At 41.6% G+C, this 18,132-nt stretch overlaps 1 protein-coding gene across 1 annotated transcript in view; it reads right to left on the minus strand.

Moving 5' to 3' along the window:
• PRKX (protein kinase cAMP-dependent X-linked catalytic subunit) overlaps positions 1 to 18,132 on the minus strand; it is a 104,762-nt gene that overhangs the window by 31,208 nt on the left and 55,422 nt on the right. Inside the window, 2 exon segments of the mRNA XM_063601703.1 lie at positions 1,403 to 1,522; positions 15,043 to 15,306. Of these exon segments, the coding sequence (XP_063457773.1) occupies positions 1,403 to 1,522; positions 15,043 to 15,306 (384 nt within the window).

Raw genomic sequence — 18,132 nt, forward strand, 5'->3', positions numbered from 1 at the left:
TGGGTTTCCAAGTGTTGCGTGCTTCCTTTGCGTTTCTGCTCAAGTCATAGTGGAGCTGTCTCAGGCATATGCTAGACTTGAACGCTCAATCATGCTGACGTCCCAACAAATGACCGACCTCTCTGTTATGTGGTCGCAGGGGGGATGGCACCTCTCCTGACTTCCAAATCTCACCCAACACAGGTATCACAGGCGTTGGAACGAGAGTAACTCCATCTTGAACAGGGGCCGGGTAAAATGAGGCTGAGACCTACTGGGCTGCACTCCCAGACGGTTAAGGCATTCTAAGTCACAGGACAAGATAGGAGGTCAGCACAAGATACAGGTCACAAAGACCCTGCTGATAAAACAGGCTGCAGTAAAGCCGGCCAAATGCCACCAAAACCAAGATGGCGACAACAGTGACCTCTGATCGTCCTCATGCCTCATTATACATTAATTATAATGCATTAGGTACTAAAAGACACTCCCACCAGGGCCATGACAGTTTACGAATGCCATGACAAGGTCAGGATGTTACCCTGTATGCTCTAAAAAGGGGAGAAACCCTCAGCTCCAGGAATTGCCTACCACTTTCCCGGAAAACTCACGAAAAATCCACCCCTTGTTTAGCATATAGTCAAGAAATAACCATCGAAATAGCCAAACAGCAGCCCTCAGGGTTGCTCTGCCTAAGGAGTAACCATATTTTTATTCTTTTACTTTCTTAATAAACTTGCTTTCACTTTATGGACTTTCCCCAAATTCTTTATTGCGAGAGATCCAAGAACCCTGTGCTGGGGTGTGGGTCGGGACCCCTTTCCTGTACCACAGGCATACGGTTTTAGGAAAGAACATATTCTCGCCTTCCTTGCCGGCTGTTCATCCAGAAACCACTCAACTGTATTTGGCTGATTTACCTTGACCCAACCTGTGCCCTCCTGAGCTCTGCAGGTTACTTCAGAAAGGGTCTGTGCAGAAGATTCATTTTTTAATTTAATTTTTAAATTCTTTTTAAGACTAAACAAGCGCAGAAGTGATAAGGGGGGAAAAGAGTAGAGCAAGGAGTTCAATCTGTAGCTGACTGTGAAAATCAACTGAGATAACTCACTACCTTCAGAGCAGCCCAGAATGTTAATTGTATATTTAAAGAAGATATGGATATTTCAATATAAAAATCTCAATGGGCATGCATGGGTGGTTCCTTCACAAGTTTGCGTTTTTTGCCTCTTATTCACACAAGCTCAATTGCTAATTCACATTGCCAACCTCAGCAGGGCAGCAGATGTGTGTGCAGCCACACTGTGTGTTTGTGACACTCACGTACCGTTTTCAAGGTTACAGAAATGCCGAGTGGACGAATGGGTGGGGGAAGGGGGTGCTGGCCTGTAAGATGAAGATTCTCTACAGAGACTCTACTTACCCCGAAAGCATCTCGAATATCAGGATGCCGAGGGCCCACCAGTCCACAGCCCTTCCGTGGCCCTTGCTCTGAATGACTTCGGGGGCTAGGTACTCGGGTGTTCCACAGAGGGTCCAAGTCCTATATGGGCGACAGAGACAGGCCCCCACAACACTCAGTGGTGCTTGGCTAATGCAGTCACCTTAGAAGCTCTGATTGTTACAATAACTTCGTTGAGTAAAACCACGCTCTGTTTACCCTCCTGTGCACATATTTTAATGTGTAAAGACAGTAACATTGTTTTCGCTGATTTCTTTCCATAGAAACATTTCTTAACGGGCTTGGAAGCTAAGAATTGGTTTTATCATCCTTGCTCCTGTTGCTGGTACTGTTACCACTGTTACTCAGAAGCAAAAAAAAACCTCATTTTTTTTGAGTTATTTATACCTGTCTTAGTATAAATCATAAAGAATAAAATTAATTAATTAAAGGAAAAAGAACGAGATCATGTCCTCTGCAGCAGCATGGATGGAGGTGGAGAGGCCATTCTCCTAAGTAGACTCACATGTTCTCACTTGTATGTGAGAGCTAAACACTGGGGACACACAGACACAGAGAGGGGGAAAAGCAGACACCTGGCCGCTGGAAGGAGAAGCACAGGAGAAGGATGAGGATGGAAAATCTACCTGTCAGGTATGATGCTTATTACCTGGGTGACAAAATAATCAGTACACCAAGTGTCATACAGTTTACCCATGTAACAAACCTGCACGTGTACCCCTGAACCTAAAAGTTCTTTAAATAAATAAATAAATAAAATTAAGTAAAAAGAAAATCCTTTATCCAAAAAAAAAGTGGCAGTGAAAAGAATAATTCAAGAACTCGCTTAGGCCGGGCATGGTGGCTCACACCTATAATCCCAGCACTTTGAGAAGCCAAGGTGGGCAGATTACTTGAGGCCAGGAGTTCAAGACCAGCCTGGCCAACATGGTGAAACCCCATCTCTACTAAAAATACAAAATTATCCAGGCATGGTGATGCATGCCTATAGTCCAAGCTACTCCGGAGGCTGAGGCAGGAGAAATGTTTGAACCCAGGAGGCGGAGGTTGCAGTGAGCCAAGAATGCGCCACTGCACTTTACACTCCAACCTGGGCGACAGAGTGAGACTCTCTCTTAAAAAAAAAAAAAAAAAAAGGTGCAAGAGCTGGGTTTGTACTTGTAACTGAGACTGGATGGTTTGCAAAGCTTATGTATGTTCTCTTTGGCTCTTTACACCCCCACCCACACCCCCCAGAAAAACATTTCTTGCCCCCTGGAAACCAGTGTAAAGACAGAAATACACTTCCTCCCCTGCATGCCATTTTCCTTTAAAGGTGCCTGCTTTGTGCTCCAAAAGCAAAGGGGTGGCCTCAAGCAGGAAGCCTGTACTTCTTCCCCTAAGAAAGCTCTGGAATAAAAAATCACTTTCTTTACACTAGACCACGCTCTTGCTAATTGCACTCTGCAAACGGCGAGCGGCTGAACCTGCATTTTGGTTACAGAAGAATCTGCTAAATAAAGTCAGGGCAAGATAACAAGGACTGCAGCAGAAGCTGGAAGACTCATGGGCTGGAAAGGAGCTGAGTATCAGTAACCCCAGAGAGGGGGCCTTGTCTGGGCCGTACTCCACTGGCGCTCTACTGCTGGGTAGAATGTCACTTCGGGCTTTCAGCAATTCAGACCTGTAGCACAAATGCGGGCCACATCCACCCTTCCTGCCAAGTGCTGCCCTGGTGTGTGGAGCCTGTCTGTAGACAGGCAGAAAGAAGCAACACCCTCGGAGGGAAAAAATATAGAGATGCTTTGCAAAAGACCCTTCCCTCCCACCACTCAGATCAATGAAAGAAGAAACCCTTATTTTGTAAGTTGAATGTAAAGAGAACAAAAAACAAGTTCCACAGAATCTGGTAATATACATGTTTATCCACTCTCAAGTTCTTTGCACAATGTATCAAGCATGTGCAAAGCCTATTTTATACCCAGCACATCTTGCCTGAGTCCGCACTGTTTGCAGTGGTGTGGGCATGTATCTTGGCTTCAGCTCCTCAGCTTCCTGCTTGCAGGAACCCACCCAAAATGTTGTTACTGTTATCTTTCCTTCCCTTCTCCACCACACCTCCATACCCCACCTCTTTCCAGACAACAGATTTTTCCACACTAATCTGTAAGCCCTTGGGATAACAACAAACTGGCTGCCATCCAAATTTCAAATTCTGTCGGCCATCCATGAAATAAAAGTACCACAGGTCAGGCATGGTAGTTCACACCTGTAATCCTAGTACTTTGGGAGGTTGAGGCAGGAGGATTGCTTAAGGCTAGGAGTTTCAGACCAGCTTGGACAACATAGCAAGACCACTCCTTTACAAAAAAAAAAAAAAAAAAAAAAAAAAGCCAGGTGTGCTGAAGTGCGCTTGTAGTCTCAGCTAGTCGGGAGGCTGAGATGGAAGGATCACTTGAGCCCAGGAGGTCAACACTGCAGGGAGCATGATAGTGTCACTGTACCCCAGCCTGGGCAACAGAGCAAGACACTGTCTCAAAAAAAAAAAAATTACTGCAGGATCTAGCAGATATAAGTCAGGAAACCAGGAAAGAAGACAAGGAGAGAAATTGAGTTCTCCTCCCATGGAAGCATGTGGAAGGGACTTACTCCCGATCTGCAGGTTAGAGCTAAGTATGGAACAGGGACCACCTTGTGGTCCTGTTAAGTGCTTCTCACTCATTAGAATTAAGTCTACAAATGGAAAGTACAATGTGCACTATTTTAGAAACACGCTCTCCCCTGCCCTGCCCAGCAGTTGAATCAACTCCAAGTACACCCTGGCTGCTTCAATGCACAACACTTCTGTCATTCTGCAAGACGAGCGACTTACTGGCCTGCTAGTTTTGTATTTCCACCTTTCTAGCCCATCCAAAGTGGCCTGAAAGTAGCTAAAAGCCTAGATCTTAGCTGATATGAAGCCCAGGTAGAGGCCACAGGTCATGCTACAGGCATTAGCTGCAACTTCTCCACTTACCTTTTGAAAGATGAGGCTCTTTTTGGCTCCGTGTTAGGGTAAGGACACACACCTAAGGTTGTATAAGTATCCAGGTTCTAACTGCCTCAGGAGGACTCCTGCCCTGTTAGAGTCACTCCTTCCTGCAAAAAGCCCCAATGCCTAGCTGAATGTACAGAGAGACATACGCTGCTATGGAGAGATGCTGACTGCGTGAATGAATATGAGATGAGACAGCCTGAGTGTTATGTCGAGACCACTGGTCTGGGCAGTGAATTATCCACTTCCCTGCTCCTATCTCCTTTTGCTCACCTGGCTTTTGGGTAGAAGGAAGGTGACACCTGCTGTTCTCAGTTTTCTCACTGTTCTTAGTTTCACTATGGCCGGGGGGAGGGGAGGGAGGAGGCCATGTTAACGAAGGAGAAACAGAGCTAAGGATAGGATTATCTATAAAGTATAGATATCCAATGACTCCTGTGTTCTTAATGCCCACGCCTTCCGCCACACCTGCACTGGCTGAACGGTGCACCCCCTAAAGTCCTAAACCCCAGTATTTGTGAGTGGGACCTTATGTGCAAACACGATCTTTGTAGCTGCAATCAAGTTAAGATGAGACCATCCTGGCTTAGGATGGGGAATAATTGCTTAACAGATACAAGTTCTCTTTTGGGATCGCGCAAATGTTCTGGAACTAGACAGAGGTGATGGTTGCACGACATGGTAAATGCAATAAATGCCACTCAATTGTGCACGGCAAGATGGTTCAAACGGGCTGGGTACAGTGGCTCATGCCTATAATCTCAACGCTTTGGGAGGCCAAGGTGGGAGGATCACTTGAGCCTCAGAGTTCCAGACCAGCCAAGGCAACATAGCAAGACCCTGTCTGTACAAAAATATTTCAAAGTTAGCCAGTCATGGTGGCTCACACCTCTAGTCTCAAGTACTCAGGAGGCTGAGGGAGGAGGATTGCTTCAGCCCAGGCGTTGGAAGCTGCAGTGAGCCATGATCCTACCACTGCACTCCAGCCTGGCTGACAGAGGAAGACCCTATTCTGAAACAGAAAAAATGTTAATACAGATGGTTACGATGGTACATTTTAAGTGTATTTTACCACAATAAAAAGAGAAAAAGAGGCCAGGCACGGTGGTTCATGCCTATAATCCCAACACTTTGGGAGGCCGAGGCAAGTGGATCACGAAGTCAGGAATTGAAGAGCAGCCTGGCCAAGATGGTGAAACCCTGTCTCTACTAAAAACTACAAAAATCAGCTGGGCGCGGTGGCAGGCACCTGTAATCCCAGCTACTCAGGAGGCTGAGGCAGGAGAATCACTTGAACCTGGGTGGCAGAGGTTGCAGTGAGCCGAGATCGCACCACTGCACTCCAGCCTGGGCAACAGAGTGAGACTCCGTCTCAAAATAAATAAATAAATAAATAAATAAAAGAGAGAGACAGAGAGAAACGGATGACATCTCCAAGCTGAGTTTCGGTCCAGTCCCTCTTACGTCCTAGCAGGTGGCGTCACCAGCCTCACTTTCTGTCTCTCCTCACGGCTTTATGACATGGTGAGCGTGTCACTCAGCTAACAGGGGCATGGTGGGGCTCAGGAGGAAGGACAGCTGATGACAGCTTTTACACTTGATTACAGATACAAATGCATTTTTTCCCTTTTTATCAGAAAAGTATGAGCCAGTGTTTTGTCTGGGTTTGGTAATGCAGGAAATAGATGTTCGCTCAGTACTCATGGTGAAAATACTACATTGCCTTTTCTTATAGGATCTTGGGTTGCAATAAAGCAGCAGGGTGTGGGGTTTTTCATAAAAAGGAAAGATTTTGTCATCTTTTTTTTATGGGGACACAATCACAGTTCCTAGAACTGTCTGATGGGGACAAACAGTTGAGAATTTCAGGCCCGTGAAGGGAGAAGGTGTGTGTCTGCGAGCATGGGACAGCTTCCGATGGCCAGCCCAGGCCCTGGGAGGGGTTTCCTCGGTGACAATGGCTCCTAGGCACCACTGATCAGCAGGGAGAAGGGTGCCTGTCACCAACCTCGGCACAGTAATACCCACGTCCTAGTATGAACTACAGCAAAATTAAAAGGGGCTCAAGGGAAAGTAACAACACCGACTGCAAACAGACTCGACATCTCAGGCCCTCCTTGACTTCCGTTAAATACTCAAAGAAAGAAGCTAGGGGAAAAGTTCTAAAGTAACTAGAAAGACTTTTCTGGTGTTACGAAATATATATAAAACCATTATGTATTTATACATGTATATGTTTAAATTTGAACTTATAATCTAAACACTAAATGTGTAACACATACTAATATATAAATTTAAATTTTAAAAATAAATATATATTTATAAAATTATATATAAAACTATGGATAATAATGTATAATTATAGCTACATATAACTTTCTAAACATATTTATACCATAATTTATGAGCACATATAATTATTTGGTAGCCATGTTTATAAAATTAAATATGTAATATTAAATATAAAATTGTATCCATTTATTATATATTTAATTGTATTAAATTATTTTTTAAATATAATTATGTTTAACTAAAAATTACATATTTAATATATAATTATAATTAGAATATATTAGTATATTAATATATACATACATTGTTATATTAGTAATTAACACATTACATTAATATCTTTATGTATTAAATTTATATATGAATATACTAAAATATTTAATATATTAAAGAGATAAATATATTTAAATATATAAATTTAATGTAGGATATATTATTTATGTGTAAATATTACAATTATATAGTTATTTATAATTATATACATAATTATGATTTTATATGTATGATTTTCTAATGTGGTAAAATACACACAGCATAGAATTTTCCATTTTAAGCATTTTTAATTGTATAGTTCGGTGGTGGGAAGTCCATTGACCTTGGTGTTCAACCCTCCCCACCGTCCACTGCTGGAACTTCTTCATCATTCCAAACAGAAACTCCATCCTCATTAAACAGCATCTCCCCCTTCCCTGCACCTCCCCGGCCCCTGGCACCCACCATTCTACTTTCTGTCCTTATGATTTGGAAGAATCTAGGGCCCTCCTACAAGTAGAATCACACAATATGAGACCTTTTTGGTCTGGCTTATTTCATCCAATATCACGTTTTCAAGGTTTATCAACGTGTAGAATGTGTCAGAATTATATTCCTTTTCATGGCCAAATAATATTCCACTGCACAGACAGAGCTCCTGGCCAATTTTAACCAGTTCACAAAGCAAATGGCCTGGCTCAGGGGTGGGCAAATATTTTCTGTAAAGAGCCAGACGGCAAATATTTTAGGCCTTGTGAATCACATGGTCTCTGTTACAAATATCCAGCTCTGCTACGGTAGCTCAAAAGCCCCCAAGATGTGACTGTGTTCCAATAAAACTTTATTAACAGACACATAGGGGGCTGGATTTAACCTATGCAAGGCTAATTTTTTTGTTTTTGATGTTTTGTAGAGATGAGGTCTTGCTATGTTACCCAGGCTGGGTTTTTTTTTTTTTTTAAAATAGTTGTCAGATGTGATAATGGCACTGAAGTTCTTTTTTAAAGGGAGTTATCTGTTAAAGATAGGATAAAGTGCACCTGCTTTAAAATAACTCAAGAAACAAATGGGCAAAGAGAAAAAAAACAAAGTGACAAAGCTTTGATAACAATCGAAGTTGGGTGATGGGGCCATAAGGTTTCAATGTGAATTACTCTCTCTACTCCTGTGTGTGTGTGTGTGTGTGTGTGTGTGTGTGTGTGAAAGGGGTAAGTAGTAATTTTGAAAGACTAGGTTCAATGTTATCCCTATAAGGCTAGAAATAAAAATCCAGAGGACAGTAATCAATGTAACATCTGGATTTAAAATGCTACAACAGAGGAACTAGGAAAGAGCTGTTGCACCTGGCATGGTGGCTCACGGCTACCATCCTGGCACTTTGGGAGGCCGAGGTGGGAGGATTGCTTGAGGCCAGGAGTTCAAGACTATCCTGGCCAACATAGTGGGACCCTGTCTCAAAAGAAACACAAAAAAACAAAAACAAACAAAAAGCTGTCGCAGAGAAATAAAAAACACCAAAAACAAACAAAAAAGAGCTGTTGCAGAGAAAGAAAACCATCTGTTATGGTTTAAAGACAGATGTATAAAGGTTGAGCATCTTTAATCCAAATCTGAAATCCCAAATGCTCCAAAAGTCAATACTTTTCCAGCACCGACATGAGGCTCACAGCACAAAGGAAATGCTCACTGGAGCATCTTGGATTTCAGATTTTCAAATTAGGGATGCTCACAGGTAAGTGTAATTCAAATATTCCACAATCTGAAAAAAATCTAAAATCCAAAACAATTCTGGTCTGAAGTATTTCAGGTAAGGGATGCTTGTGTTATGCATTTGAATTATAAAATCAAATTAAACACATCAGTATTTTATTTTGACCATTTCATAAAACCAGAAATAATTCTAGTTTGCCACCAAATCTTTTGGGGAGCTATCTAGATAACATAAAGTGTGTGTGCAAAATATTTAAAATACAAACGTAATATTGCTGTTAGAAAACAAGAGCCTGGTGAACGCAAGTCACAAAAGAACACCATCTGAACATACTGACAACCTAGGAAAGTCAGAAATCAAGTCACCAAGAGCAGTGGTTTAAAATAAGTAGGGTACAAGTCATTCAGTTAACAGGGTTGCTAGGGGAGGGGAGGGGAGAGGAGGGTTAGAGGAGGGGAGGGGAGGGTAGAGGAGGGGAGGGGAGGCGAAGGAATGGGAGGGGAGGGAAGGGGAAGGAATGGGAGGGGAGGGAAGGGGAAAGAATGGGAGGGGAGGGAAGGGGAAGGAATGGGAGGGGAGGGGAGGAAGGAAGGGAGGGAGGGAGAGGCTGAGTACCGTAGCTCCCGCCTGTAATCCCAAAACTTTGGGGGGCCAAGGTTGGAGGACTGCTTCAGTTTAGGAGTTCAAGACCAGCCCTGGCAACATAGTGAAACCCCGTCTCTACAAAAAATCCAAAAATTAGCCAGGCAGGGTGTGCAAGCCTGTAGTCGCAGCTACTTGGGAGGCTGAGAGACAGGAGGATTGCTTGAGCCTGGGAGTTCGAGGCTGCGGTGAGCCATGGTTGCACTACTGCACTCCAGCCTGGGTGACAGAGTGAGACCCTGTCTCAAAAAAGAAACAAAAAACAAAGAAAGAAATTCATGTAGTGAGTAGATTACATTACAACATGCTTAAGTATGTTTTTACCCCATGCTATAAGAGAAAAATGGCAGGGCGCGGTGGCTCACGCCTGTAATCCCAGCACTTTGGGAGGCCGAGGCGGGCGGATCACGAGGTCAGGAGATCGAGACCATCCTGGCTAACACGGTGAAACCCCGTCTCTACTAAAAACACAAAAAATTAGCCGGGCGTGGTGGCAGGCGTCTGTAGTCCCAGCTACTCGGGAGGCTGAGGCAGGAGAATGGCATCAACCTGGGAGGCAGAGCTTGCAGTGAGCCGAGATTGCACCACTGCACTCCAGCCTGGGCGACAGAGTGAGACTCCTCTCCAAAAAAAAAAAAAAAAAAAAAGAGAAAAATGAGAAACAGACTTCTTTCTGGGATATGTTCAAAAATGTTATTCAAGGCCAGGCACGGTGGCTCACGCCTGTAATCCCAATGCTTTGGAAGGTCGAGGCAGGTGGATCACTTGAGGCCAGCTGTTCAAGACCAGCCTAGGCAACATGGTGAAACCAGGTCTCTACTAAAAATACAAAAATTAGCCAGGTGTGGTGGTACATGCCTGTAATCCCAGCTACTTGGGAGGCTGAAATGGGAGGATCGCTTGAGCCCAGGAGGCCAAGGTTGCAGTGAGCCAAGATCCCACCACTGCACTCCAGCCTGAGTGACAAAGTAAGACCCTGTCTTAAAAAAAAAAAAAAAAAAAAAAAAAAAAGGTTATTCAAGATGAGGCCTCCCTGTTTAGTTCCATCTATTCTGTAGTGGCCCACGATACAGTGGTGAATTTCAGTTTTATTCAAAAGGCACATGTACTGTTTGAATGCTGAATCAGAGGCAGGGCCATGTATCTGCCCCCATGAACACAACTTCCCTGGGGCCGGGCCAGCAGAGAGATGCTTCGTTACAATGACGGTCAAAAAAAAAGGAAAAAAGCCCCCACAAAAAAAAAGTTTCCAGAAGCTACATTACCCATACAGAGGAAGATGCAGTTCTTTGCTAAAGCAATCTATCAAGATGGTAATGAGGCATTTTCTAAGATTTTCACATGTTCATTAAGTAAAATAATTGCTGCATGTTATATACTAAACCATCTTCGTCCATTTAAATAGACATCATGAATTAACTGGACAGTAACATGGTTTGTCAAACTTATAAACAAGTGAATATATGAAATATCTTATCTCTGTTTTCTTTGAATTAGACTTGCAAATAAAATGACTTTAAAAGAATTTACTAATATACCGTGTGCTGCCAAGAGAGGGCAGCACAGATGCTATAAATCAATATTTTAAAAAATCCTGCATCTTTCCTACTCCATGTAAAATGCACCTAATTTCCATGTGCCTTATTTTTGGAAATGTAGTACAAGAAATACTATAGGGGAAAATCAGATTGAATGTAAACGCATCATAAAATTTTCCTAGGAGAGCCCTTTTCTAAAAGCTGCCAGAGAAGAGAGTCATTTAGTGTAAAACTGCCCCCACATCAAGTTTCTCAAAACGCAGATGGTTTTACAATGTTAGGAGTATAATTAGTGTAATTATCTCCTTACCCAACCCCACCACATCAAAGAATATGGAAATATAAGATGTATTTTCTAGGCTTGTCTGACCAAGACAGAAGCCGATAGCCATGTGCAATCCTGGGTATTTGAAATGTAGCTTGTCTACCAAGGAACTGATGTCATTATCTAATTCTACTTTCATTAATTTAATCTGATTGAAAAACTGACACTCAGTATAGTTACCAAAAATCTTTCTGAGTATTTTTCAGCAGCTTGGGCATGTGAATTTACTTTTTATGACTGTTGATTTTATGAATGTAAATTAAAGATCCATTGGGAGCTAAGCTATGAGGACGCTGAGGCATAAGAACCATACAACGGACTTCAAGGACTTGGGGGAAAGGGTGGGAGGTGGGTGAGAGATAAAAGACTACATACTGGGGCCGGGTGCGGTGGCTCACACCTGTAATCCTAGCACTTTGGGATGCCAAGGCGGGCGGATCACAAGGTCAGGAGATTGAGACCATCCTGGCTAACACAGTGAAACCCCGTCTCTACTAAAAATACAAAAAATTAGCCGGGCGTGGTGGCGGGCGCCCGTAGTCCCAGCTACTTGGGGGGCTGAGGCAGGAGAATGGCGTGAACTCGGGAGGTGGAGCTTGCAGTGAGCTGAGATTGTGCCACTATACTCCAGCCTGGGCGACAGAGCCAGACTCCATCTCAAAAAAAAAAAAAAAAAGTTAGCCAGGCCTGGTGGCGGGCACCTGTAATCCCAGCTACTTGGGAGGCTGAGGCAGAAGAATCACTTGAATCTGGGAGGCGGAGGTTGCAGTGAGCCGAGATTGTGCCACTGCACTCCAGCCTGGACGACAGAGCGAGACTTCGTCTCAAAAAAAAACAAACAAACAAACAAAAAAGGATAACTGTTTTCTCCTCAATGGAGTATGTGTGTGTACGGAAACATATCTATATATAACTGTTCCAGGCTGAAATGTATCCCTTAAACCTTATATGCTGCAGTCCTAACCCCCAGAACTTCAGAATGTGACTATATGGGAAAGAGCATCTTTAAAGAGGTCATTAAGGTAAAACGAGGTCACTAGGGTGGGTCCTGATCCAAGAGGACTGGTGTCCTCATAAGAAGAGGAGATAAGGATACAGACATGCACAGAGGGACAATCCTGTGAGGACACAGGGAGGAGACAGCGTCTCCAAGCCAAGGAGAGAGGCTTCAGGAGGAACCAGCCCTGCCCACACCTGGATCTCAGACCTTAGCCTCCATGACAGTGAGAGGAAAAGGTCTATTCTTTAAAATGCCCAGTGTGTGGTCTTTTGTCACGACAGACTGGTTAAATGAATCCAATCATGGAAAAAAAAATACATATACATGTATTATAAGCTGAATGTGTGTGCCCACCCCCCCCAAAATTCCTATGTTGAAATCATCATCCCCAAAGTGATAGGATTAGGAGGTGGGGCCTTTGGGAGGTGATAAGGTCACGAAGGTGGAGTCTCATGAATGGGATGAGTGCCCTTACAAAAGGGGCCCCAGAGAGCCCCCTCGCCCCTTCCACCATGTGAGGACACAGTGAGAAGGCGCCGTCTACGAACCAGGAAGCTGGTTCCCTCCAGGTACAGAATCTGTCGCACCTCGATCTCGGACTTCCAGCCTCCAGAGCTGTGAGCCATGAATGTCTGCTGTTGAGGCTGCCCAGTCTATGAATGGGTGTTAGTGCAGCCTGCACTGGCTGAGACAACATGTGATGGTTCGTTTCATGTGTTGATGGGCCGTGGGGTGCCCAGATGTTTGTTCAAACATTGTTTTGGGGTATGTCTGTGAGTGTGTTTCCAGAAAAGAAACACATATATCATACATGTGATATAGTATGATATAGGTATACTATATATATTATATACTATGTAATATATATAATATATATTATATACTATGTAATATATATAATATATATTATATACTATGTAATATATATAATATATACTATGTAATATATATAATATATATTATATATTATATACTATATAGTATATATAGTATATACACTATATACTATAATATATACTATATACTATATACTACATAGTATATATAGTATATATATACTACATAGTATATATAGTATATATATACTATATATACTATATTATATATATACTATATATACTATATTATATATATACTATATATACTATATAGTATATATGCTATATATACTATATAGTATATATATAGTATATATATAATATAGTATATATAGTATATATAGTATATATATAATATAGTATATATAGTATATATATAGTATATATATACTATATAGTATATATAGTATATATAGTATATACTATAATATATTATATATATACTATATACTATAATATATTATATACTAAGTAATATATATAATATATATAATATACTATGTTATATATATTATATATATAATATACTATGTTATATATATTATATATATAATATACTATGTTATATATATTATATATAGAATATACTATGTAATATAATTATATATAGTAGATACTATGTAATATATATATTATATATAGTATATACTATGTAATATATATATTATATATAGTATATACTATGTAATATATATATTATATAGTATATACTATGTTATATATATTATATATAGTATATACTGTTATATATATTATATAGTATATACTATGTAATATATATATTATATATTATATATTATGTAATATATATTATATATTATATACTATGTTATATATATTATATATATTATATACTATGTTACATATATTATATATTATATAGTATAATATGCTATATAATAAATATTATATGTAGTATGTGTAATATATAATACATATAATATATACTATATAGATTATAGTGATATGTATGATATAGTATCATATAGGTATGCTATATATTATAATATATAGCATACCTATATGATACTATATCATAGTCATAGTATACTATATAATATATAGTATTATACTATACATATATAATACTATATCATATGTACATAAAATATACTATATGTTATATACAATAATATAGTATTATATGTATTTCTATTTAATATACATATATAGTGGAAATATATATATACATCATAGAAATATAGATAACAGAAAAAAATAAGTGCACGTGTGTGTGAGCAGGTGTGTATGGAATATTCAATTTGGTTTTTTTTTTTTTTTTTTGGTTTTTTTTGAGATAGGATCTTGCTCTTTCACCCAGGCTGGAGTGCAGTGGTATAATCACAGCTCACTGCAGCCTCAACTTCCGGGGCTCAAATAATCCTCCAACGTCAGCCTCCCAAGTAGCTGGGACTACAGGGATCCACCACCATAATCAACTTTTTTTTAAATATATATATTTCTGTAGAGACGGGGTCTCACTAGGTTGTCCACAGTGGTCTCAAACTCCTGGGCTCAAATGATTCTCCCACCTCGGCGTCCCAAAGTGCTGGGATTACAGGTGTGAGCCACAGCACCTGGCATTTAATTTTAAGAGATATTGTATCCTATTCGATGCAGATCTATTTTATAGTCAGGGCAATTCAAACTTGGATATGACTCATTTCCTCATCATTTCGGATCAATAGCGGATATGTGGTGTTCTGATTTCCTCCACGGTGCCAGTGAAGGAGACTGACTTCCTGCCCACTGGCTCTTTGCCAGCAATCGCAGCCCACCTAAAACGATCTGTGGGTCAACCTGGCTCTCTCATCCCTGGTTGCAAGTGTCTCCTACACATGAGAGTTAAACTCTGGTTCCCAATCTTTCCCTGCCTGACCTGCCACAACTACCACCACCTTTCTCATTGCCAAGCAGTGTAGATTCCATCGGAGTTCACGTTCCTCTTACCTGTCTACCAGCTTCTTGGCGAACCCAAAGTCCGTGAGCTTGATGTGGCCATCCCTATCCAGCAGGATGTTCTCCGGCTTCAAATCCCTGTAGACGATCTCCTTGGAGTGCAGGTACTCGATGGCACAGATGATCTCCGCAGAGTAGAAGAGCCCCGAGGTGCTGGAGAAGCGCCCCCGGTTGCGCAGGTAGCTGAAGAGCTCGCCACCCGGCACGTACTCCATGAGCATGTAGAGGAAGCGCTCGTCATGCCACGTCCAGAACCTGCGGGGACAGACAGCACATGCTCAGGGCCCCGCCAAGGCAGGGCAGGGGGTACGCCGTCAGCTAGGTGTTGGGGTACAGATGCAGCTAGATGCCAAAATGTGTGTACAGACAGACAGTAATAGCTGGGGACAGATGTCGGGACATGGAGCACACAGATATCAGCACATGGGTAAAGACGGATGTTAATATATGGGTACAGATAGGTGTTCGAATGCACGTACACACAGATGTTACGATGTGCTTAGAGACAGATGTTAGGATATGGGTGTACATCGGGGCTGATACATGGGTGTCAACAGTGTTACCATATGGTATTAAATATGGATATAGATATATGTTAGCATATAGGTATAGAAAGATGTTAATATGTAGTTATAGATAGATGTTAGGATATGGGTGTAGACAGATATTACAATATGGATATAGATAAGTGTTGGAATACAGGTGTAGACAGATGTTAATATGTAGGTATAGAGAGATGTTAGGATATGGGTGTAGATGGATGTAGACAGGTATTAATATATGGGTGTAGATGGATGCAGACAGGTGTTAGTATATGGGTGCAGATGGATGTTAGATTATGGGTGTAGACAGGTGTTAATGTATGGGCATAGACAAATAAAATACAGATAGATAAATGTTGGAATATAGGTGTAGACAGATGTTAATATGTAGGTATAGATGTTAGGATATGGATGTAGGCAGACGTTAGAATATGGATAGAGATCAATGTTACAATATAGGTGAAGACAGATGATATCTACACGTATAGATGTTACAATATGGGTGTAGATGGATGTCAGGATACGGGTGTAGACAGAGGTTAATATATGGACATAGATGTTAGAATATGGGTGTAGAGAGATGTTAACATATAGGAAGAGACAGATGTTACAATATGGGTGTAGATGGATAGTAGGATATGGATGTAGAGAGATGTTAATATACACGTAAAGACAGATGTTAGAATATGAACGTAGATAGATATTAACAGAGGTATAGAGAGATGTTAGGATATGGGTATAGACGTGTAGACCAGTGTTGCTCGGTGGGTGCAGACAGATATTAGGATATGGGTGGAGGTAGATGTTAATATGTAGGTGTAGATGCTAATATATGTGATAGACAGATGCTAAGGTGTGCATACAGACAGATGTTAGGCTATGCGTGTGTATAGATGTGACTCTACAGGTATAGACAGGTGCTGAGGTCTGCATATAGAAAGGTGTAATTCATCAGTATAGGTAGATGCTAAGACGTGTGTAGATGTTAAGAGGTGTATAATCAGATACTGGGATAAGCATATAGATGGACATTAAAGTACAAGTTCCGCAGATGTTACATAGATGTTGTCTTAGTCCATTCTGGCTGCTATCACAAAAATACCATATACTAGGGGGTCTTACAAATAAGAAAAATGTATTACCCTCAGTTCTGGAGGCTGGAAGTCCGAGGTCGGGGCGCCTGCTGATGAACTGCATGGTAAGGGCCCATTCCTGAGGGAAGGGCCCTTCTCGCTGTCCTCCCATGGACCAAGGGGAAACGGGCTCCCTCAGGCCCCTTCACCGAGGGCACTGGTCCTGTTCAACGGCTTCACCCTCACGATCTAATCACTTCCCCCAAAGCTCCACCTTTTAATTCCATAGCTTTGGGGGTTACTGTCTCAATATATGAATTTGGAAAGGACGTATTCAGACAACAGCAGATGTTAAGATATGTGTATCCTGGCACATGGGTAAAAGGTCTCATTGTCTTGGGATGAATGAATAGTAAATATCATGGTCTCATAATAAACCAGCCAACAGTATGCTATGGGCTGAACTGTGTCCTCCCAATATCCACATGTTGAAGTCCAAACCCTCAGGACCTCAGAATGTGACTGTATTTGGAGACAGGTCATGTAAACAGGTGATTACGGTAAAATGTGGTCACTAGAATGGGCCCTATTCCAACGGGACTGGAGTCCTAAGAAGAGGAGATGAGGACACAGACACACACAGAGGGACGACCACGTGAGGACACAGGGAGAAGACAGCGTCTGCAAGCCAAGGAGAGAGGGCTCAGGAGGCACCAGCCCTGTTAAGACGTTCTTCTCAAAATTCTAGCCTCAAAAATTATAAAACAATAAATCAGTGTTGTTTAATCCACACCGTCTATGCTACTTTGTTATGGCAGCACTAACTAACTAACCTACAACACACACGTCTTCAGAGATCACACCTGATTCAGTAACCTGGAACTATCATTAAGCCTGAGAATTAACAATAAACTAGCAGACTGCATCCCAAACCTGCTAGGAAAAGGTAGCCCTTTTAAAAAGCCCCAAATGAAGTATTTCGAAGCACTTGCTTGTGGGAGCTTGCCTGAGGTGCTTCTCCTTACAAAGGTGTTGATTAATGGAAGAAAACGCAGCAATGAGAGATTGAGGAAGGTGGGGGTAGGGATGAAAGAAGGAACAGAAGATACTGAGGTGCGTCTGTGCATTCAACATCTCAGCACAAGTTACAAATACAGTTTGGAGAGATACGCACTGATAAGGAAAGAACGTTTTCACCTAAAGATGGGACGGGTGGGGTATGAGGCAAGATTTGGAACTAAGGGCTTTGGGATTTTTGTTTGTTTGTTTTTCAGACAGAGTTTTGCTCTTGTTGCCCAGGCTGGAGTGCAACGGTGCAATCTCGGCTCACTGCAACCTCCGCCTCCTGGGTGCAAGCGATTCTCCTGCCTCAGCCTCCCAAGTAGTTGGGATTATAGGCGCCCACCACCACGCCCAGCTAATTTTTGTATTTTTAGTAGAGATGGGGCTTCACCATGTTGGCCAGG

This window comes from Pan paniscus, chromosome X, assembly GCF_029289425.2.
Source record: "Pan paniscus chromosome X, NHGRI_mPanPan1-v2.0_pri, whole genome shotgun sequence".
Classification (NCBI taxonomy): Eukaryota; Metazoa; Chordata; class Mammalia; order Primates; family Hominidae; genus Pan; species Pan paniscus.